General features: G+C 41.0%; 1 protein-coding gene across 2 annotated transcripts in view; it reads right to left on the minus strand.

The window, feature by feature from the left end:
- The window catches only part of CENPJ (centromere protein J), a 161,240-nt gene that overhangs the window by 72,324 nt on the left and 65,201 nt on the right, over window positions 1-23,715 (minus strand). For both annotated transcript variants that reach the window (XM_033947757.1, XM_033947756.1), the window contains exon 10: window positions 6,063-6,162. In XM_033947757.1, coding sequence (XP_033803648.1) covers window positions 6,063-6,162 — 100 coding nt within the window. The remainder of the gene's footprint in view (window positions 1-6,062; window positions 6,163-23,715) is intronic.

Below are 23,715 nucleotides of genomic sequence, written 5' to 3' on the forward strand. Positions count from 1 at the left end.
CCAGGTGATCAGGGTGTGCAGCTCCTCTAGTTGCGTACATCCATAGGTAAAATTATAGTCACACTGGTATATACAACTCTTTCATATATATATTCATTAATGATTATGGATAGTGTGAAGATCAAACAAGTTATGTGTGTCTGCAAGATACAGTTGGAAAATACTATCTTAAGATATGAAGACTATAAATAGTTACTTAAAAACATAAGAGCTGTCATACTAGGTCCATCAAGCCCAGTATCCTGTTTCCAACAGTGGCCAACCCAGGTCCCAAGTACTTACCTAGATTCCAAGTAGCAAAACAGATTTTATGCTGCTTATCCTAGGAATAAGCAGTGGATTTCCCCAAACCATCTCAATAATGGCCTATGAACTTCTCTTTTAGGAAATTATCCAAACCTTTTTAAAACCCTGCTATTCTCAGTGCATGTTCCCTTTCCCTTCCCCTGTACCTGTTTAGCTCCTCAGCATGAGCAGCATCTCTAACTAGCTGCCCGCACCAGCGTTGGCACTCTTTCTGACATCACTTCCTAATCATGGGACCTGGAAGTAACATCTGGGAGGAACACCAAGGCCGGCGTGAGCAACAGATTGGAGCTGCTGCTTGCCAGAAAAGAGCTAAATGTACTGTGGCAGGGAACTGAAGGTGCACGTGCAGTGGGGGAGGAGTGAGAAGGTGTGTGTGTGGGGGGGGGGGGCAGTTACCAGCGCCCCATGAAGATGGCACCTGGGGCAGTCCACCCCCCTTACTACGCCACTGGTTAAGCTAACTTATTTCACCACATTCTCAGACAAATAATTCAACAGTTTAATTACACGTTGTGTGAAGAAATATTTTCTCTGGTTTGTTTTAAATCTTCTACTTAGTAGCTCCATCGCATGCCCACTAGTCCTAGTATTTTTGGAAAGAGCGAACAAGCAATTCATATCTACCCTTTCCACTCCACTCAATATTTTATAGACTTCTAGCATTTCACCCCTGAGCCATCTCTTCTCAAGTTGAAACCCTAGCCGCTTTAGCCTTTCCTCATAGGGAAGTCATCCCAAACCTTTTATAATTTTTGTCACCCTTCTCTGTAACTTTTCTAACTCCACTATATTTTTTTTTGAGATAGAGACCAGAACTACACACAGTATTCAAGTTGCAGCCATACCATAGAGCACATGTGTCAAACACAAGGCCCGCGGGCCAAATCCGGCCCGCCAGGCCTTGCAATGTGGCCCACACCGCGCTGTCATCACTGCACGCCACTGCGTTCCATCACAATGACGCGCGGTGACATAGGAGGCTTGTGATCTCGCCGGCCGTACTTGCTATCTATCTCCCCCCATCGACCGCCCCCCCCCAAGAACCTCCGACCGCCCCCCCAGCCGACCTGCGACCCCCCTGGCCGACCCCCACGACACCCCCACCCATACCTTCCCCGTACCTTTCTGTAGTTGGCCGGACAGACGGGAGCCAAACCTGTCCGGCAGGCAGCCAACGACGGAATAAGGCCGGATTGGCCCATCCGTCTCAAAGCTCCGCCTACTGGTGGGGCCTAAGGCGCCTGGGCCAATCAGAATAGACCCGGGAGCTTTAGGTTCCACCAGTAGGCGGAGCTTTGAGACGGATGGGCCAATCCGGCCTCATTCCGTCGTTGGCTGCCTGCCGGACAGGCGGGTTTGGCTCCGGTCTGTCCGGCCAACTACACAAAGGTACGGGGAAGGGGGGTGGGGGTGTCGTGGGGGTCGGCCAGGGGGGTCGGAGGTTCTTGGGGGGGCGGTCAATGGGGGGAGGGGGGTTTGCGTCGAGGGCAGGAGGGCTTGGGATCCCTCCTGCCCATAATGTAGTGCGGGGTGGGGGTCGCCGTGGTCAGGAGGGTTTGGGCTCCCTCCTGGCCCGAACAACTAGCGGGGGGGGGGGGGGAGGGGTCGCCAGGGCCAGGAGGACTTGGGCTCCCTCCTGGCCCGATATTGTCGGGAAGTTGGGGAATCGGCAGGGCAAGAGGGCTTGGGCTCCTTTTTGCCCCGATCGTGTCGGGGAGTCGGGGGGGGGCAAGAGGGCTAGAGCTCCCTCTTGCCCCGATCGTGTTGGGAGTCGGGGAGTCGGCGGTCCTTCGGGGTGGGGGTGCAGGTGCGTGCGAGCGGTCCTGCTTGGGGTGAATCGGACGTCGGGGGGGGGGGGAAACTATGTAAAAAAAATACACAGCAGAAGCTGCCAGTTCCTGGCATAAAGTGTAGGCATAAAAATCGCAACAGAATCTGCTATCTGTACCCAGCCAGGCATTTATTGACTGACTTTTTCATTCTAACGCAGATTTCCAATAAACTACATCTTTTACTGCCAATATTGATCCCAAAATGTCCAGGAAAAGAAAAGTTGACGGTGAAGGCAGACAATTTAATGACAAATGGGAAAATGAATACATGTTTGTGCTTAGTGAGGGCAAACCAGTGTGTATATTGTGTTATGAGACAGTGTCGGTGATGAAAGAGTACAATATACGTCGTCATTTTGACACCAAACATAATGTTAAGTATGGCAAATATACTTTGGAAGAAAAGCATAAAATTGTTAAAGAACTAAAAGGCAAACTACAATCACAGCAGCAAATGTTTACAAAGGTTACAGCGAAAAATGATGCTGCAGTGAAAGCAAGCTTTATAGTGGCTGAAGAAATTGCCCGTACTTCAAGGTGTTTTTCAGAGGGTGCCTTTTTGAAGCAATGCATGCTTTGAGAAAGTATGCCCAGACCAGATACAGAGTTTTCAAACTGTCAGTTTGTCAAGAAACACCATTGCAGACAGAGTTCAAGAACTCTCAGGAAATCTATCATCACAGCTGGCCGAACAGGCATGCAGTTATCTCGCTTTTTCACTTGCTATCGATGAAAGCACAGACAACACTGATACAGCGCAGCTGTCCATCTTTATACGTGCTACGAAGACCGACCTCTCTGTCACTGAGGAACTTTTGGATGTAGCTGCCATGCATGGGACGACGACTGGTAGAGATATATTTGAGGCTGTGGAGAAATCTATAAATAATTTTAAATTACCCTGGGAAAAGTTGGTGGGGCTAACTACCGATGGCACACCTTCAATGTGCGGAGAAAAGAAAGGCTTGGTTGGACTAATGAAGGAAAGAATGCAAAAAAGTCACTGCCACACACCCTTGAATACTTATCATTGCATTATCCACCAAGAGGCTATGTGTGGAAAAGTTCTGGACATGAATGACATAATGACCACAGTCATTAAAACTATTAACTTTACTAGTCTTTAAGCCCGTTACATTAACGGGTGCTAGAACATATGTGTGTGTGTCTGTCTTTATTTCTTTCTCTCTCTCTCCTTAGCCGCTTTTTTTATTTCTGCCTTTCTTTTTCTCCCTTAGTTATTTGCTGGATTTTTTTTTTTTTTTTTTAAGTTTAAAGATGCCGACGCGGCTCCTCTCACGATCCCGCCTGCGTCGGAAGCCTTCTCTGACACAGGCCGGGATTGTGAGAGGAGCCACGGCAGCAGCGTTAAACTTAAAAAAAAAAATCGAACAAAGAACTAAGGTAGCCGTTTTCAAAGCCGCCGCCACAGCTTAAGGGACAGGATTGTACAGCTGGACTTGCTCCTGGGCCCGCGTCTGCCCTCCTCCGACAGCCGGCTCCCTCGAAGCCCTCCTCCCCCCCCTTTCCCTTCCCGCGGTAACTAAGGGAGCCATTTTCAAAGCCGCCGCCACGGCTTAAGGGACAGGATTGTACAGCTGGACTTGCTCCTGGGCCTGCATCTGCCCTCCTCCGACAGCCGGCTCCCTCGAAGCCCTCCTCCCCCCCCTTTCCCTTCCCGCAGTAACTAAGGGAGCTGTTTTCAAAGCCGCCGCCGCAGCTTAAGGGACAGGATTGTACAGCTGGACTTGCTCCTGGGCCCGTGTCTGCCCTCCTCCGACAGCTGGCTCCCTCGAAGCCCTCCTCCCCTCCCCCTTTCCCTTCCCGCGGTCCGTCTGGCTGCGGTCCGGCCTGTGGAGGCGATTGGCTGGTGACGTACAACCCGCGCATGCGCACTAAAAAAAACGCGACAGCTCAGGGAACACGATTTTTTTAGTGTGCATGCGCGTCCTACCATTTTATTATATTAGATAAGGGCACGTGGCCTGAATCATCGCCAGTTCCAGCAGTTTTTACAGGAGGTGGGTGCAGAGCATGGAGACGTGCCATACCACACAGAAGTAAGATGGCTGAGCAAGAGCGCAGTCCTCAAAAGATTTTTTGAGCTCAGAGAACAAATTGCTCTTTTCATGGAAAATAAAGGAAAGCCCTTGCCTGAACTGTCGGATCCCGCCTGGCTATGTGATTTTGCTATGATGAGTGACATATGCGAGCATCTCACCCAACTGAATCTGAAGCTGCAGAGACGCAAACAAGTCATCACGAAGATGTCTGACATGATCACAGCATTCCAGCGTAAACTTCAACTATGGAAGTCCCAACTGGAACAGGACAATCTTGCCCACTTTCCCGTTTGTTTGAGTATCTCAACCACTATTTCTGGTACTTTTCCTTGCAGTCGGCTGGCTACCAAAGTTAGCCGTTTACTAAGTGAATTTGAGCGGCGCTTCTCTGACTTTAGAACACAGCACTCAGGCTTTGACATCTTTGCCAATCCTTTTACAGTTGATGTCAACAATGTGCCCCATCACCTTCAGATGGAGATAATCGAGCTTCAGTCTGACAGTGGCCTGAAATCAAGGTTTCAGGATGTTGAAATTGAGGACTTCTACCCTCTACTGCCCCCTGACTCAATGCCAGAGCTCCGACTTCATGCTGCCCGTATTCTATCCATGTTCGGGAGCACCTATCTTTGTGAACAGATGTTTTCAATAATGAATCTGAACAAAAACAAGCACAGATCACGCATTACCGATGACAACCTCCATGCTGTTTTGCGGGTTGCTACAGCCCAAGAAATAAAACCGAACATTGACTCATTGATACGGGGAAAACGGTGTCACACATCTAGCCAGAAAACAAAACAATGAGCATTTTAGGTACATTCCAATATTACTGTTTTGCTTGATACCAATATTACTGTTTTGCTTGATAGCATGTGAGTTGGTTAACAGCACTGTTAAGGAAAAGATTGTTCCACTCATTTTAAATTCACATTTCTGGTTAACATTGTCAGTTTATGACTGTTCAGTAAACCATTCGGCCCGCGATTTAGGCTGGATTTTAGATTTTGGCCCCTTCTCTGATTGAGTTCGACACCCCTGCCATAGAGTGATACAAGGGCACTGCAACATTTTCATCTTTGTTTTCCATTCCTTTTCTGATAATTTCTAACATTCTATTTGCTTTCTTAGCTGCTATCGCATATTGAGCTTAGGGTTTCAACATATCCTCAACAATGACACCTTGATCCTTTTCCTGGGCAGTGACTGGGCGTCTTTCCTGGCTGCTGCATCCACCCTATAGAATCTGGTAAAAGGCATGAAGGGTAGACTGAGAAGTTGCTCTACAGATTTCCTTGGGCAAAACCGTCCAAGTCACAGCCCATGAGGTAGCAACTCCTAGTAAAGTGCACTTTCAGTGTGATTGATGGGGTGGGATTGGGAAATATGTTATTTGTTAATTGATATATTATTAATGGATGGGGGGGTGGGAAGGGATTCTTTTATACTTTAATGATAAGTAAGATTGTCAAGTGATTTGTTTAAATTTTTTTTTTGATTATACACTTGTAAGATATGAAAATGAATAAAGATTTATAAAAAAAAAAATGTGATTGGCAGCTACTTATCAGAGCCAAATATGCAAAGCAAATGGCCATTTTAATTCATATGGTAATAGAGGCTTTAGACAACAACCTCCCTTTCTACTGCACTACATACTATTGTTATTTATACTTTTTTAAAACCAGAAAACCTTTATCATAGCTTCTAATTTTGTTTCTACTCAAAACTGAGTAGATAATTTTTCTAAACCTAAAAAGTTATCCTATTTCAATCACTATTGTTTTACAAGTATTGTTCAATCAATAGAAATGTTTAATGTACAGACTGAGCAGACTACATTTGTTATAATAGATACCTTTTGCTGGTGAATGACTTCTGCAATTAGTCTTATTGCTCTTTCCTGCTTCAGATCCAGGAGATGGAGTCTGGCTCTTTTTAATTTTACTAGGAGGACTCTGAAATCATACAATTAAAAAAAACATGAATGCTTAATATTTAGATTTTCTCATTTTGCTTAAAAAGAAGAAAACCTTTTTTTTGTCTCTGTATCTCTACCTTAATGTACATTGTCTTGAACTGAACAGGTATGACGGGATATAAATAAAGCTATTATTATTACAATATAAAGAAAGATTAGGTTCTTGCCTCGATAATCTTCTCTCTTGTAGATGTGTCTAGTGGTCCTGAACACTAGGGTTATGCATTTGAACCCGCAAGTTGCTTGCAGAATGTTCTCAATCATCTTTTGAACTCCGCCTCCTTCCCAAGGAGCTGCTCCTGCCCCCTTAGTTTGTACAAAGCAATCAAATAGCACTGTAATGAAAGACAAAACCAGAATGAGGGAAACAGTGATAAATTCTTGACACTACAATTCTGTTCTGCTCTTTAACATTACCAATTAACATTATAACATCCAAGTAACTGCTCAAACCAGGTACAAAAACATGTGCAACCTGCACTAATCTTATCTAGAACTCATAGCTACTCGCTTGTCCTGCTATCAAGCAAAGACTTAAACCAGACTATCAAGGGTGAAGCTTTATACTGGGGGTCTCAAGGATCCTAGCCAGTCCTCCAGGGCTTTATGGCAACTGCACATCTGCGCTTGACAATGCACTTTTGGAGGGGTCTGGAAAAGGTCTCCTCCCTTGGGTACGCATTTCCTGCAGATCCCCAGCACTAGAGGACTCAGAGGAGGCTGAGCCCAAGGCTCCCGTCCCTCCCCCATGCACTTTTCCGTATACAGGGCATGGATGCTCCTCAGCCGACCATCCAGAGCAGACATGGCATGATGTAGAGGTAGGATGGCAATCCTGTGGAATCCCAGATGGATTGCAATCCTGTGGAATATCCAGTCTATCATGGGCCATGGAGGAAACACATACAAGAGCTCATTCTTTGGCCATTGCTGGACAAGAGCGTCCAGACCAGCACTTCTTGGTTCTGATCTGTGACTGAAGAAGCAGTCCGCCTTCTTGTTTCTTGCTGTTGCCAACAGATCGAATGTTGGGCTATAATCTGTTTAAGAAAGACAGGGTAAAAAGAAAAGGAGGGGGAGTAGCATTATATGTTACAGATCATATTAATTGCAGGATCTGCAGGGCAAGGAATAGGCACTGTGGATTAATTTGGAAAGAGGGAATAGTGAATATATTTACATTGGTGTGATATAAAGGCCTCCTTCACAGACGGAAAAAGTGGACAGAGATTTAATAGTAGACATTCAGAATATATCTAAAAAAGGAGAAGTTTTACTAATAGGTGATTTTAACATGTTGATTGGGCAATCCCTATTGCGGAGTCTTCTAGAAGTAGGGAGATCCTGGATGCTCTACAAGGAGAACTGTTCCAGCAGTTGGTAATGGAACCCACGCGAGAAGGGGTCATATTGGACTTAGTGCTTACAAACAGGGAAAGTGTTTCTGATATTATAGTGGGTGATCATCTGGCATCCAGTGATCACTGCAAGTACGGTTTAATGTTAAGATGGGTATAGAGAGGGCTTATTCAAAAGCAAAAGTTCTAGATTTTTTTTTTTTTTTTTTTTTTGAAAATCTTTATTCATTTTTTTTTTTGTTACAACAAGTGTTACAAATAAACTCAATAGAAACTTAAATACACACTTGACTAACTCATATATTAATATCGAGTTTAACATTAATATAATAATCCCTTGTCCCACCCTCCTTCCCAACCAATAATACATAAATCAATTTTATTGTACATTCTTTAAATATTAATTTAGTTTGTAATAATCAAAATTGAAAAGCCCACCCCGTTCCCCTCTTTACAATTATCTTATCATGGGAAAAGTTCATTAGAGAAATCATGTTAACGGTCTTCAGATATTTCCAAGTTTTATTTATAGGAAAAATTATCCTTCTTTACAAAAATCGGTTAATGGTCCCCATATTTTTTGAAATTTATTCATGTATCCTTTGTGTGTTGCAATAGCGAGTTCCATTTTGTATATGTGGCATACCGAATTCCACCAGAACATATAATTCAATCTATCATGTTGTTTCCAATTGGATGTAATTTGTTGTATTGCAATTCCAGTTAAAATAAATAAAAGTTTGTTATTACTAGATGAAATTTGGCTTTTTGCTCTCATGGTTGTTCCAAATAATATAGTATCATATGTCAAGGCTACCGGATTTTCTAACATTCTATTAATTTGGGGCCAAATTGATTTCCAGAATGATAGGATAAATGGACAAAAGAATAAAAGATGATCTAATGTCCCAATTTCAATATGACAGTGCCAGCATCTATTAGATCTTGAACTATCTATTTTTTGTAAACGAGTAGGGGTCCAAAAAGCTCTATGAAGAAGAAAAAACCAAGTTTGTCTCATAGATGCTGACACCGTACATTTTAGCCTCCAAGACCAAAGTCGTGGCCATTGAGATGCACTAATTTGGTGTTTTATCTCAATGCTCCAAATGTCTCTAAGACCATTTTTTGGTTTTTTATTTATATATCCGGATATTAATTTATACCACTGTGCGGCTTTGTGACCTATTGAGTCCATCTGGAAACATAAGAATTCCAAACTGTGATATTTAGGGAGATCTTTCCATTCAGGGAACCCTTTCTGAATAGATTGCTTCAATTGCAACCATTTAAAATATTGTGTTTTATTGAGACCAAATTTTTGTTGCAATTGTGAAAACTCCAGCAATTTATCATTTTTAATTACATCATCCAAAGTGCGAATGCCTGCTATCATCCAATGTTTCCAGATGACTTTAAAACCGCCAATTTTGATCTTGGGGATTAGCCATATAGTTTGGTTGGTTGATTTACTAATTGGAATTTGAGTAAGATTACTTATGTATTTTAAAGTTTTCCAGGTATCCATAAATATTTTATGATCTTTGTATAACCTTGGCATTTTGATACTAATTACATGATTAAGACGTAATGGAAACATAAGCCTCCATTCTAGCCAAAACCAGTCTGGAATATTATCTGTGGGTTCTGGGAGGATCCAATACATACCATGACGTAAGATATAGGCTTGATGATACCTATAAAAGTTGGGAAAATTTACCCCTCCCTCCTTAATTGGTCTTTGTAATGACGCTAGAGCAATTCTTGGTTTTTTATTAAGCCATATAAATTTTGTCAAAGTCCTATTTATTTTTGTATAAAACGAATCTTGAAAAAAAACTGGTATCATCCCCATTTGGTAACATACTATCGGTAAAATCATCATTTTTACAGTTTGTACTCTTCCCCACCAAGATAAATGCAAAGGATTCCATTGCTCACACATTTCTATTATTTTTTGTAATAAACATTTTTCATTAATTTTCATTGTTTCATCTACTGTTTTTGTTATCAAAATTCCAAGATATTTAATATAGTCTTCCTTCCAAACAAAAGGGAATGTATCAAATAAACCTTTTGTACAATGTATATTTAGTGGAAGAATCTCTGATTTATTCCAATTAATTTTATATCCTGAAAAATTTCCAAATTTCTCAATCAATTCAAGTAGATGTGGAATGGTGGATTCTGGATTCTTCAGATATAGTAATAAATCATCTGCATAAGCAGATATCTTATATTCTTTATCTGAATGAGGTATACCCTGTATCTCCTTAGCTTGTTGGATGGCTAATATTAAGGGTTCTAAAACAATATCAAACAGCAAAGGGGACAAGGGACATCCTTGTCTAACTCCTCTCTGTAGATTAAATTTTTTTGAAAACGTATTATTAATATATAATCTAGCAGAAGGGGAGCTATACATTGTTTGTATCATTTGTATAAATCCAGGACCTATACCAAACCATTCCATTGCTTGATACATAAAAGGCCATTCTACTCTATCAAAGGCCTTTTCTGCGTCTAATGAAATTGCAAAAGTAGGTTCATTCATTTTCTTTGTCAAATATAACATATGGAATGTTAATCTGGTATTGTGAGATGAATGTCTTTGAGCAACGAATCCTGTTTGATGCATACCTATTATATGGGGGAGAGCTTTAGCTAATCTTAGCGCAAGTATTTTTGCTAATAATTTTCCATCTACATTTATTAAAGATATTGGTCTATAGTTTGAGACCAAAGTGGGATCTTTATTGGACTTTGGCAAAACAATAGTCAAAGATTCTGCTATAGTGCCTTTAATACAACCTTTATTGAGCTGATATTGATAAAGATTTAATAAATAGGGTAATAAAAAATTTTGAAATGTTTTATAAAATTCCACTGTATATCCATCACCACCTGGAGCGGATCCAACTCTAAGGGACTTCAAAGCTGTTCCTAATTCTTTTAGTGATATTGGTTCTTCCAAACTTCGTTTTATATGTTCAGGAATTTTTGGACCCTCTAACATTTTTAAAAATTCAGAACCATCTTTTTCTTTATTTAGATAATTTTCGGAAGAATAAAGAGATTTATAAAATTTTAAGAATTGTTTTAAAATAGGTTCAATTTGTGTATATGTATTTCCATTTTCATCTTTTATTGCTATTAATTTCGTTTTTCTTTTTTTCGCTTTGAGATAGTTTGCCAATATTCTTCCTGATTTGTTTGAATTACCATAGTACAATGTTTGTTGAGAAAATAAATCTTTCCTAATCATCTTAGATGAGATCTCATTATATTTACCTTTTAATTTTAATAATTCTTGTTGAATAGAATATTCCCATTTTTCTATAAGTTTTGATTCTAAATTTTTTATCTCTTTTTCTAAGATTAAAAATTGTTTTTTAATTTGTTTTTTTAGAAAAGCCGAATAAGAAATTATTTGTCCTCTAATTGATGCTTTAAAAGCATCCCATAAAGTTTCTCTGTTAATATCATCATTATCATTTATTTGAAAAAATTCTTTCATTTTTGTTAGAAGATTTTCACAAAAGTTTTGGTCAACCAACAGTGTATTATCCATTTTCCAAATTGGTCTGTTATTATTTTGATCTGTAGTTTTAATTTTGATCCACACTCCACCATGATCAGATAGAATAATTGGATCAATGGCTGCTTGTATCACTTGATGTGCAAGATGATTTGAAGTAAAGATATAATCTATTCTTGAAAAGGAATTGTGAACATGAGAACAGAAAGAAAATTCCCGACCATCAAAATGAAGTATTCTCCATATATCTATTAAATCACAAGATTGAATCAAATTATCTAGTCCCATAGATTTCATAACTCTACTTGGGTTTTTATCTAATAAAGGATCCATTACAGCATTGAAGTCCCCTGCTACTATAAGATTTGAAGTAGCCAGTGGTATGATCAGTTGTTGAAGAGTTTTAAAGAATTCATTTTGGTTCGAATTAGGGGCGTATATATTAATTAACGTCATGGTAGTATTTCCCATAATCATTTCCACCATTATCCATCTTCCATGAATATCTGAAGCTTTTAGTTTAAATGAAGCAGAGCATTTTTTATTAATTAAAATAGCAACACCTGCTTTTTTCCCTATAGCTGGTGAGAAAAAACACTGTTTGACCCAGCCTCCTTTTAGCTTATTAGATTCTATATGTGAGAGGTGGGTCTCTTGTATAAGGCATATATCTGCATCTTGCCTTTTTAAAAATGATAGTGCTTTTTTCCTTTTTATCATATGATTTAGACCGTTAACATTTAAAGACATAATTTTAATATCCATTTATTTTTAAATTTTCAGGTATTAAATTATGTATATTTTCCCAATGTTTTAAGTATTTCATTTCTCTTTTTTCCTTTACACCCATGATTACCTTATATATCTCCCTTTTATTCCCTCCCATCCCTTTTATCCCTCCCTTCCCCCCCTTATTAATTACGAAAACTTGGATACGCAGGTTGAGGTTAGATTTAGATAACTCCCACAAGCTATTAATAATTATCTAAAGTACTACAATCTTTTCTCTATTTTTGTATATTTTCTCTTATTTTATTTTTAATTATAAGAATAAGTAAAAAGTTTTTCATTCTTATATATTGAAAGATTATTTTCTATATTTGTATGTCTTTAAATCCATAAGAATGATTATATTACATTACTTATAACTAAGAACATTTCAATTACAATTCATTTCTTTTCAAGGTGGTAAATTATTTTTACTTTAAAAACTTTCATACCTGGGTATAATAAGTTTATCATGTTAAGAGCATTCGAATTTAGCCTCTTTTCTCAGAACTGTAACAAGAGTCTTCAGCACAGGAATTCCCTCTCCCCTTATGCTCACTATTTTCCTTCAGGAACTAAATTTCCTCATCCCGTCTTTGCCCCATTGTTGTAAGCACTGTCTCAACAGCATACTCTTCAGACACCTATGATTTTAAAGTATCTGAGTCCTGTGCAGACGAGAGTGAAGTCCTGTGCCAAAAACTCTCTTCATATTTCCCGTAGAGGAATGCCAGGTTGAACAAATTGTGGGTACTAAAATTCAACTTAATAAATAAAAGAGCGATTGTCTATAAAAATGAAACATGAAATTTGAGATATATATATTTAAAAAACTTTTCCGGCAATTTTTGCGTTTCAGATATATTCTTTTCATATATATCGTATTTGAAACGCATTGTAATGTATTTGAAACGCAAAATTAAACCGGAAGTACCGCCTTCAACAGGAAATATAACAAACCAATCACTTCGTCTTTTTTCTTTTTTTTTTTTTTATAATCTTCTCTGTGATTGAAGGATAATTCTCCTTCTCACCATTACTCCGCCTTCAAATTTTCTCAACCAATCAGTACATCTTTAAGTTTGTTGAAAGAAAAAACTTTCTTCGTCATCATTTGAGTTCGGAGATGTGTTTCAGTTCATTTTCATTCCTGCCAGTAAGTTTATTCTATTTATTCTGTGTAGAATTCTAGAATTTTTGTGTTTTTTTGTTTTCCATGGAGAATGTTGCAAGTTGTTTAAATCTTTAATTCGATCCTTGTGTGTTCTTTTTCCGTTGTTTTCCTTTCCGATCTAAATCTTTAATCGATGTTTTCAAAAGTTCTTTTATTGAAATTCATATATAATATATCATATAAGTCAAAGTTTTCACAATTGGTCAATAGTCATTAGTATGAACCCATTAAATGTTCTTTAAATTGTCATAGGTTGCTCCAGTTGATTTATAAATTCCTGTAGTTTTTTTGGATCCGTAAAGTTTTGCGTTTTGTTAGCAATGGTAACCTTCATAATCGCCGGGTAAAGGAGCCCAAATCTAGCTCCTAGAGATCTTAGTTGTGGTCTCATGTCTAAGAATTGTTTTCTTCTTGTTGCTGTTTCTTTTGCAAAGTCCGGGACAATGTATATTTTTGAGTCTTGGCATTTAAGATTTTTGATTTCCTTGGCTATTTGGCATATTTCAATTGCTTGTTGATGTCTTAAAAGTTTGAAAATTAAAGTTCTTGGACCTGTTTGAGTGTTATTTCTTTGTGTTGGAATCCTATGAGCTCTTTCAATTTCCAGTTCCGTTTTAAATTTCAGTGGTAGTATTTTAGGTAGAAATTTTTCAAGAAATGCAATCGGATCATTTTTTTCCACTCCTTCAGGTAATCCGATTATTCTTAAATTATTCCGTCTTTCACGATTCCGGCTGTCTTCAAGATTTTTTTTTATCTCTGTTATTTCTTTCCATATGATTTTGCTGTGGTTCATATCTGTATTTAATTGTTCTGTAATATCTTCTAATGTTGAAATTCTATTTTCTGTGATGTCCACTCTTTTAGTAAGGATTGCAGCATCTTCCATTGCTTTTTGTAGTTTTTTGTTACTATCTAATACAATTTCTTTTATTTGTCTTAGTTCTTCCATAACGTCCAGATTTTTTTCTGTTGGTAATGGGATTTTAGAGGGTGTACCTGGCTCTGGTTTCGACCTCTTATTGCTTCCCGATGTTCCGGCTCCCAAATCAGCTTTATTTTGTTTAGTTGAAGTCATATTTCAATATATATCTTAATTTCTTTAAAATATTTGGTAGTAATTCTTATTTATATGTTTGTATATAAGGAGCTACTCGTTTATCCAATCATCCGAGTTCGCGTCCAAGTCACGCCCCCCTTTTTACAGTACTCTTAAAGCAACTGTAAGTTATTTGTCTCAGGTTCTATTGTTGTGAGTAAAAAAAAAAAAAATGTTTCTTCTCCTTAAAGCCTTATCTCAGTCTCTATGAAGGCAATAGCATTCTAATTAGTAGTCTTTCTTTTTCTTAGATTTTTTTATATATGGCTGGTTATTCTTTTTACAGATTTATTTTACTAAATTCGTTGTTGACATTTAGCTTCAGCGAAAAAATTTGTAGACTTTTTTCTAGCTCTCCTCTTATAAGCCCAATCGCAGCTCTTACCGAGGAGAGCAATATTCCATCCAGTATATTTTTACTTTAGTATTTTTGATGTATATGTATTTTTCAGCGCCTCTCAATTGCCTCGAAGTTACTTTTCTTCAGGTTGAAGAAACCGTTAATCCTTTATTTTGTCCTTTTCTCACAGCCCAAACGTTGAAAAAAAAACCGACAATCTCCTATATCTGAATCTTTTTCAATTACAGCAGCGGAGATTGATATTTATATTATATTATATTTATATTTATCTTTCACAATTCTTTTTTTTTCCGAAGTTAGCAGCAAGGAAATAGTTAAAAAAAAAAAAAAACCGTTGTCAAGTAGGTTTTTACCACAGACCTCGCTTTATCTCCGGCAGAGGATAGTTATTTCAAAACAGCTTATCTCTATAGTATGACAGGCGCCAGCCACTTCACACATCATTTATAAAAAAGAACTTCTATCCCTGTCGTTATGCAGCTCACCGGCAGTTTCAGACTCTGTTAATCTCCAGCTTTTTACACCTCGCTTCACAAGATATAAAAACGGCACTTTTGATTTTTCACTTTTAAAACGTCTCTCCGTCTCAGCTAAAGAGGTAGATTTTAATTTATCATACCATCAAGAACGTAGGAAATCTTTTTTTTTTGTAGTTATTTCTGTAAATTAAGCTTGTTTGTACGGAGCTTCTCCTTCACCCAACCGTCATCATTCGCGTCCAAGCTTTGTTCGGATGGGGGATTACATCAAGGAATTGCTGTCTAGATGGGAACGTCTGGAAGGAGTGGAAATCCAGTGGGCAAATCTGAAAGGAGTAACTTTAAGAAAAAAAAACCCCTTTTTGTGAAAAAAGTAAGAGGAAAAGAAGGCCGCTTTGGTTCTCAAAAGTAGTTGCTGAGAAGTTAAGGAATAAGAGGTTAGCTTTCATTAACTACAAAAGATTACAGAAGAAAAAGACAGGCAAAAATATCTGGAACAGTGAAGAGAGGCTGGTCGTGTAGTCAGGAAAGCAAAGATGAAAATGGAAGAAAAAATAGCTGACATGGTAAAACGGGGAGACAAGGCTTTTTTAAAAGATATATTAGTGATAGGAAGAAGTGCAAAAGTGGCATTGTGAGACTCAAAGGTGAAGGGGAGAAATATGTAGAAGCCGATAAAGAAAAAGCTGAATTGCTTAAAAATTTCTGTTCTGTGTTCACGGCTGAAACGCTAGGAGCGAGACCACAGAAGACTAACATGAATAGGGATGAACACGTGGTAGACTTTGATCGATTTTCAGAAGGTTTTGTTCGTGAGGAGCTAGATAAAATAAAAGTACGCAAAGCGATGGGGCCAGATGGTATACATCCGAGGGTGCTGAAGAAACTTAGGGAAGTTCTGGTGGCTCCGCTGACTGACCTTTTCAATGAGTCTCTAGTGTTGGGAATGGTACTGGAGGACTGCAGAAGGGGAGATGTGGTCCCTCATCACAAAAGTGGAAGTAAGAAGAAGTAGGGAATTACAGGTCAGTAAAGTGACTTCTGTGGTAAGCAAATTAATGGAAACACTTTTAAAACAGAGAATGGTGAAGTTTCTGGAATCCTGTGGATTACAAGACCGGAGGCAACATGGATTTACTAGAGCAGGGGTGTCAAAGTCCCTCCTTGAGGGTCGCAATCCAGTCAGGATTTCAGGATTTCCCCAATGAATATGCATGAGATCTATTAGCATACAATGAAAGCAGTGCATGCAAACAGGTCTCATGCATATTCATTGGGGAAATCCTGAAAACCCGAATGGATTGCGTCCTTCGACACCCCTGTACTAGAAGTAGGTCTTGTCAGACAAATCTGATCAATTTCTTTGACTGGGTGACCAGAGAATTGGATAGAGGGAGTGCTCGATGTAGTATATTTAGATTTTAGTAAAGCCTATGACAGTGTTCCACACAGACGTCTAATAAATAAACTGAGTGCTTGACTCTCCAGACACTTCTCAAGCTTCTGCAATGTCCGTCAAATAGCTTAAAGCTCCAATCTGTTGATTGACCTGTTCCTTTGGAAAATTCTGGGGAAAAAGTGTTTGGTTTTAAACTACCAGATATCATTATCTATCAGTGTGACTGAATTATGATGTCTTTAAGGAATACTGTGAGTAAGAGAAATGAAAATAGAATATGTATGGTTAGTCCAATGGCTCACCGCTATGAGGAAGGTCCCCAGTTTTGATCTCTAAGCTGGGTATTCTGCTCTTCAGATCAGCTGTGGATGTCATACAGTCAGCATTCATGGTGTCTTTTTTTTGGGGGGGGGGGGGAGGAGGTTGTTGTAGACATTGCTTAAATGTGGTTAAATTCAGGACACATGATTTCAGGGATCTAGAAGAAGCATTAGTACAAAGGACATTTTATCCCAGGACAAGCAGGCAACAGTGGGTGACGTCACCCCTGCAGCGGACAGCCTCGAAAGCAGACTTGCTTGAAGATCTTTGTAAGAGCTTCCGAGTGCTGTACTGAACATGCGCGAGTGCCTTCCCGCCCGAGTTAGGGCGCGCGTCTCCTGTAAGGTACTTCAGTTCAACGTTTTCCGCAGAGCCGAGAAGTCCTATTCACTTCAGCTCTGCAGCCTTCGTTGCCTTCTCTCACCGCAGCTTTCTTTTTTTTGTGTTAGTCGCAGTGTTCGCGTTCTTATTATTTCTTTTTTAGTGTAAAAAAAACAAACAAACACAAAAAAAACTTTTATTTTTTTGGTTTTCGTCCGGTCAGCGGCCTTTGGTTCTAGAACTGGCCACTTACCTCGTTCGTTACATCGGCCTTTATTTTTTTCTATGTCCCGGCCTCTTACTGGGTTTAAAAAGTGTAGCCAGTGCAGCAAGGCCATTTCAATCACCGATCCTCAAAGTCAGTGTATTGGTTGCCTAGGGTCTGGACATTACCCCGACGCCTGTTCGCGCGGTGCTACGCTACCCTTCAACCCCGAGCCCTTCGCAAACGACGTGCCAAACTTCTTCAACTATTTGGCACTATGGAACCGTCTGCTGAGAAGGTCTCAACCTCGTCTTCGGGGTCAGCCTTGACTTCCAAGACCTCGACACCTACATTTGCAGTTCCTCAGAAGTCTTCCTCGATGAGTAAGTCTCTCCTTCAGGTAGTTTCAAGTTTATTAGGATTTTATATACCAAGTTTATTAGGATTTTATATACCACCTATCAAGGTTATCTAAGCGGTTTTTACAATCAGGTACTCAAGCATTTTCCCTCTCTGTCCCGGTGGGCTCACAATCTATCTAACGTACCTGGGGCTTTGGAAGACTGAGTGACTTGCCCAGGGTCACAAGGAGCACCGCGGGGTATCATTCCTAAGAAGCCTCCAGAGTCTCAGGCATCCCAGGCCGTGTCCACGGTCCTGCCAGCCTCTTCGAGACCTCCAGCTAAGCGTGCCTCCAAGCATCGGGAATACTCATCCTCGAGGTCACCCTTCCTTGGAGCGCACTGCTGCACCTTCGAGACCTGATCCCTTTGTCTCGGTGCCTATGTTCAAGGACATGCTGAAAGCCATTCTGACCACTCAGATTTTCTCGGTCATAGCTCAGCTCCTCCCGACCTCGACCCTGCTTCCTGTGAGCCAGCCTGAGCGGCAGTCTGAGGCCCCTATTGAAGCACCTCGAGGCAAGTCTCGGAAGTCTCGTTGCTTATCATCAAGTGACTCTTCACCTACTCCTCGGATACAGTCTCCTCAACCTCAATCGAGGCATCGCTCGAGGCACTCAAGGCATCTCACTTCCAAGCTCAGTCAGGAGACTTTTCTACAACAGAAACTCTCTCCTCCTCTGGATACCGAGTCTTCTATGCCTCGTTTATCAAAGGCTACAGAGACTTCTACTAAATCTAAACATAAGTCTCACAAGACTATTGCACCGGCTGCTTCTTCTCGCAGTCCATCGAGGTCAAAGACCCCTCCATTGAGAGACTCCAAGGGAGCTTTCTCCTCCTACCTCGACCCACTCTGTTCCTCGAACCCCGAGAACTTCACCATCGAGGTCCTTGAAGCACAAGCACTCTCTAACCCCTCCTGTTGAGGGTAGTGGAACTTCTTCAATCACTGTGCGCCTGGATTCTGAGCCTCCTTCTCAGTATTCCAGAAGGCTTCTCCTTACTATTCAGCACTTCCTAACTCTTGTACTCCTTCTCCCTCGACCTCGAAGTCTGCCTCTTTTGCCAGATTTGTTTTTGACATGGGGAAGGCTCTTCAGCTGGATCTCCATTCTGATTCCAAGTATACTCCTGAATACTTGGCCGACATAGAGCAGCCTCATCCACCCAAGGAGACCTTGAGGCTTCCTATGACTCCAGTATTAAAGCAAACTTTCTTCAGGAATATGGAAACTCCTTATTCCATAACCGCAATTTCATCCAAGCTGGAATCAAAGTATCAAACAGTACCTTACAAAGGCTTCGAGAAATTTCAATTGTCACACCAGTCCTTGATTGTTGAATCTTCATTAAAGAAAGCTCAACCATCTATGCTCTACGCAGCAGTCCCTCCAGGCAGCGAGGGCCGTACCATGGACAAGTTTGGCCGTAGGCTATATCAGAATTCCATGATGGCTAACAGAATTCTAAATTACAACTATACTTTCACTGCTTATTTTAACTATTTCCTCAAATTGATGCCGAAGTTTTATCCAGCTCTTGAGGAGCAGTGTCTTCCCGAATTCAAACAGATGATCAAAACTCTGTCTCAACTTCGACTCTTCATGCTGCAAGCCACATACGATGCCTTTGAGTTCTCTTCCAGTGGCTATGCGTCGCCTAGCTTGGCTTCGCATTGTTGATATAGATCCCAATTTGCAGTTCCGTCTAGCCAACTTGCCTTGACAGGGAAATGAACTTTTTGATGATTCTATTGAAGCTGCTACAAAGCATCTCTGAACATGAGCGCTCTTGTGCTTCCCTCATTCGGCTGAAGCCTAAGACTCCTCCTGCTAGGCAAATACAAACAACCACCACGTCGTTATACCCAAAAAACAACACCAGCTTTTCCAGGCCTCCGCCTAGAAGGCCTCCACAGCAGCAACGACAGCAGAAAGCTCAGACTCCTGCTGCGGCTAAACCAGCTCAGTCTTTTTGACATGCCAAATCTGAGCATACCAACCTCCCTTCATCAGATTTCTCTTCTGTCAATAGGAGGTCATCTTCAACATTTTTATCACCAGTGGTAGATGATCACCTCAGATCTCTGGGTTCTCACCATCCTTCGGGAGGGATACTCACTTCACTTTCTTCAAGTGCCTCCAGATCACCCTCCAAGAGAGTGTCCTTCAAATTTGTCGCAACTTCCCCTTCTTCTTCAGGAAGCTCAGTCTCTCCTTCGCCTTCGAGCTGTCGAGGAAGTTCCCTTAAACCAACGGCACATGGGCTTTTATTTCCGTTATTTTCTAGTCCCAACGAAGACAGGGGATTTGCGACCCATTCTGGACCTCAGAGCCCTCAACAAATTTCTAGTCAAAGAGAAGTTTCGGATGCTTTCTTTACCAACCTTATATTCCCTGATGGATCAGGGAGATTGGCTATGCTCTCTGGATCTCAAAGAGGCTTACACTCATATCCCGATTCATCCAGCCTCTCGCAAATATCTTCGATTCCGGGTGGGGAATCTTCATCTACAATACAGAGTTCTTCCTTTTGGACTCGCTTCATCCCCCAGAGTCTTCACAAAGTGTCTGGTGGTGGTAGCTGCAGTCCTCCGTGCCCAGGGTCTTCAAGTTTTTCCATACCTGGACGACTGGCTCATCAAGGCCCTCTCTCAACAAGGGGTTATTGCAGCGACCCAACAGAGTATTATGTTCCTCCAATGTCGGGTTCGAAGTCAACTTTCCAAAATCCCAGTTGACCCCATCTCAGTCTCTTCAATTCATTGGGGCTACTCTAGACACTGTCCAACTTAGAGCATTCCTGCCTCGATCACGTCAGGATGCCCTCTTTCGCCTTTGCCATCAAGTGTCATCTCACATCAGTTTCAGCAATACAAATGATGGTTCTGCTCAGTCACATGGCTTCTACAGTTCATGTGAAACCTTTTGCCAGACTTCACCTTCGCATACCTCAGTGGACACCGACATCTCAGTGGCAACAAGCTACCAATCCACTTTCTCAACAAATTACACTAATTCCTTTGCTGAAGCAGTCTCTCCACTGGTGGATGCTCTCTTCCAATCTTTCCAGAGGTTTGCTGTTCCACACTCCCCCTCATCAGAAGGTTCTCACAACAGACTCATCAACCTATGCATAGGGAGCCCATCTTGATGGTCTCCATACCCAAGGTCATTGGTCTCCTGCGGACCGTCTTTTGTCACATCAATCTGTTGGAACTCAGAGCGATTTTCAATGTTCTTAAAGTTTTTCAACACCTTCTTCACAACCAGGTAGTCCTTGTCCAGACGGACAACCAAGTTGCCATGTACTATGTCAACAAACAGAGAGGTACGGGATCTCACTCCCTTTGTCAGGAAGCTCTGAATCTGTGGGATTGGGTAATCCATCCCAATATCTTTCTAAAAGCTGTCTACATTCAAGGTCAGCACAACTGTCTGGCGGAAAAATTGAGTCATCTTCTGCAACCACATGAATGGACACTCAATTCCTCACCCCTATGTCAAGTGTTTGCTCGCTGGGGGACTCCTCAAATAGACCTCTTTGCCTCCCCCCTCAACAACAAGCTGCCTCAGTTCTGCTCTCGAATATACTCTCCCCAGCGTCTCGAAGCAGATGCTTTCCTCCTGGATTGGACGGGTCAGTTTCTCTATGCCTTCCCTCCATTCCCTCTGATTCTCAAGACTCTTGTCAAACTCAAGACAGAACATGCCACCATGATTCTGATAGCTCCTAGGTGGCCCAGACAACCGTGGTACTTCCTTCTACTTCAACTCAGCACCAGGGAGCCTCTACTTCTACCAGTTTTTCCCTCTCTGCTTACTCAGAGTCAAGGGTCCTTGCTACATCCCAATCTGCAGTCTCTACTCTTAACAGCTTGGTATCTTTCAACCTAACAGATTCTCTACAGTTCTCTCAGTCTATACAGGATATTTTGGTAGCTTCCAGAAAGCTGTCCACTAGGCAGTGTTACGGCCAGAAATGGACTAGATTTTCTGTTTGGTGTTCTACTCGCCATATGGAGCCAATGTCTACCTCCTTGGCTTCTGTTTTGGATTATTTACTTCACTTATCACAATCTGGACTCCAGTCTACATCTATCTGAGTCCATCTCAGTGCGATTGCTGCTTTTTATCAGCCTCTTGATGGGAAAACTGTCTGCACATCCTGTGGTTTCCCGCTTTTATGAAAGGACTTTTTAATGTTCATCCACCCAAGTGGTCTGGGATCTCAATGTTGTCTTGGCTCAATTGATGAAACCTCCATTTGAACAATTTGATAAGGCTTATCTCAAGTACCTTACTTGGAAAGTAGTTTTTCTGATTGCCCTCACGTAGGCTCGAAGGGTCAGTGAGTTACAAGCTTTGGTTGCGGATCCACCTTTCACAGTTTTCCACCATGTGGTCTGGGATCTCAATGTTGTCTTGGTTCAATTGATGAAACCTCCATTTGAACCATTTGATAAGGCTTATCTCAAGTACCTTACTTGAAAAGTAGTTTTTCTGATTGCCCTCAAGTCTGCTCGAAGGGTCAGTGAGTTACAAGCTTTGATTGCGGATCCACCTTTCACAGTTTTCCACCATGACAAAGTGGTCCTCCGTACTCATCCAAAATTCTTACCTAAAGTTGTGTCAGAATTTCACATCAATCTATTGTTCTTCCAGTATTTTTTCCAAAGCCTCATTCTCACCCTGGAGAAGTGGCTCTCCATACTTTGGACTGCAAGCGTGCCTTGGCTTTCTACTTGCAACGCACTCAACCTCACAGAACAGACCCTCAACTTTTTTATCTCCTTCGATCCAAATAAGTTGGGGCATCCTGTCTCGAAGCGAACCATCTCCAACTGGATGGCTGCTTGCATCTCTTTTTGCTATGCTCAGGCTGGTCTCTCTCTGCAGGGTCGAGTCACGGGCCACAGGGTTAGAGCAATGGCGGCGTCTGTAGCTTTCCTCAGATCAATTCCTACTGAGGAAATCTGCAAGGCTGCCACTTGGTCCTCAGTTCATACTTTCACCTCTCATTACTGTCTGGATACTTTCTCCAGACGGGATGGCCATTTTGGCCAGTCTGTTTTGCAAAATCTCTTTTCTTAATTTGCCAACTCTCCCTTAGCTTGGAGGTCACCCACTGTTGAGAATATGCTGCCTGCTTGTCCTGGGATAAAGCACAGTTACTTACCGTAACAGTTGTTATCCAGGAACAGCAGGCAGATATTCTCACAACCCACCCTCCTCCCCTGGTTGGCTTCTTAGCTAGATATCTGAACTGAAGTACCTCACAGGAGACGTGCGCCCTAACTCGGGCGGGAAGGCACTCGTGCATGCGCAGTGCAGTACTCGGAAGCTCTTACAAAGATCTTCAAGCAAGTCTGCTTTCGAGGTTGTCCGCTGCAGGACTCCGTCAGTGACGTCACCCACTGTTGATAATATCTGCCTGCTGTCCCTGGATAGCAACTGTTATAGTAAGTAACTGTGCTGTATGGGCTCAGCTGCAATTGTGCTTCTATCCTTCCAATCCCATCTACCTGCTTAGTTTCCGTCCCTGGCTTTTTGGGAACACCGAGATCCCAGAAATCCCGAAAAGAGAAATTATTTACAGACCAAATAAACTAAATATTTGTGTGTTCCTTGCCCATCCTGTTTAATAAAGATAAAATATAGAACAAGCACATAAAATAAATGAGAACTTTATATTAACTTTGTCAGAGTATGACTCAGTTTCCTTGCTCTCTTGTCTAGAATGCTTGCTAAGCTGAGAGCAGACTTCGATCATTTTAACCCTTCTAGCAAGTTTATTTCCGTCACCTATTAAGTTCAATTTAATTAATATACCGCAAATGTAAAACCAGAAGGCAAATCTAAGTGGTTTACAATAAAAACTTAAAATTTAAAAAAAAAATTAAATAGGGTAAGAACAAAAGGAAGACAAAACGTAAAGAAAAACAATTGAGAACATGGAATCGGGGATTACAATAAAAATAAAAAGGTTGGGGATAGGGATGAACAATGTGGTAAGGGAGAAAACAAAGTATTTAATTCTGCCCACACAAAAGAAAAGTAGCCATCAGGAGGAAGTAAATTAAGAGCTAAAGGCCAAAGGGAAG

The sequence above is a fragment of the Geotrypetes seraphini genome, chromosome 6 (assembly GCF_902459505.1).
Source record: "Geotrypetes seraphini chromosome 6, aGeoSer1.1, whole genome shotgun sequence".
In the NCBI taxonomy this organism is placed as follows: Eukaryota; Metazoa; Chordata; class Amphibia; order Gymnophiona; family Dermophiidae; genus Geotrypetes; species Geotrypetes seraphini.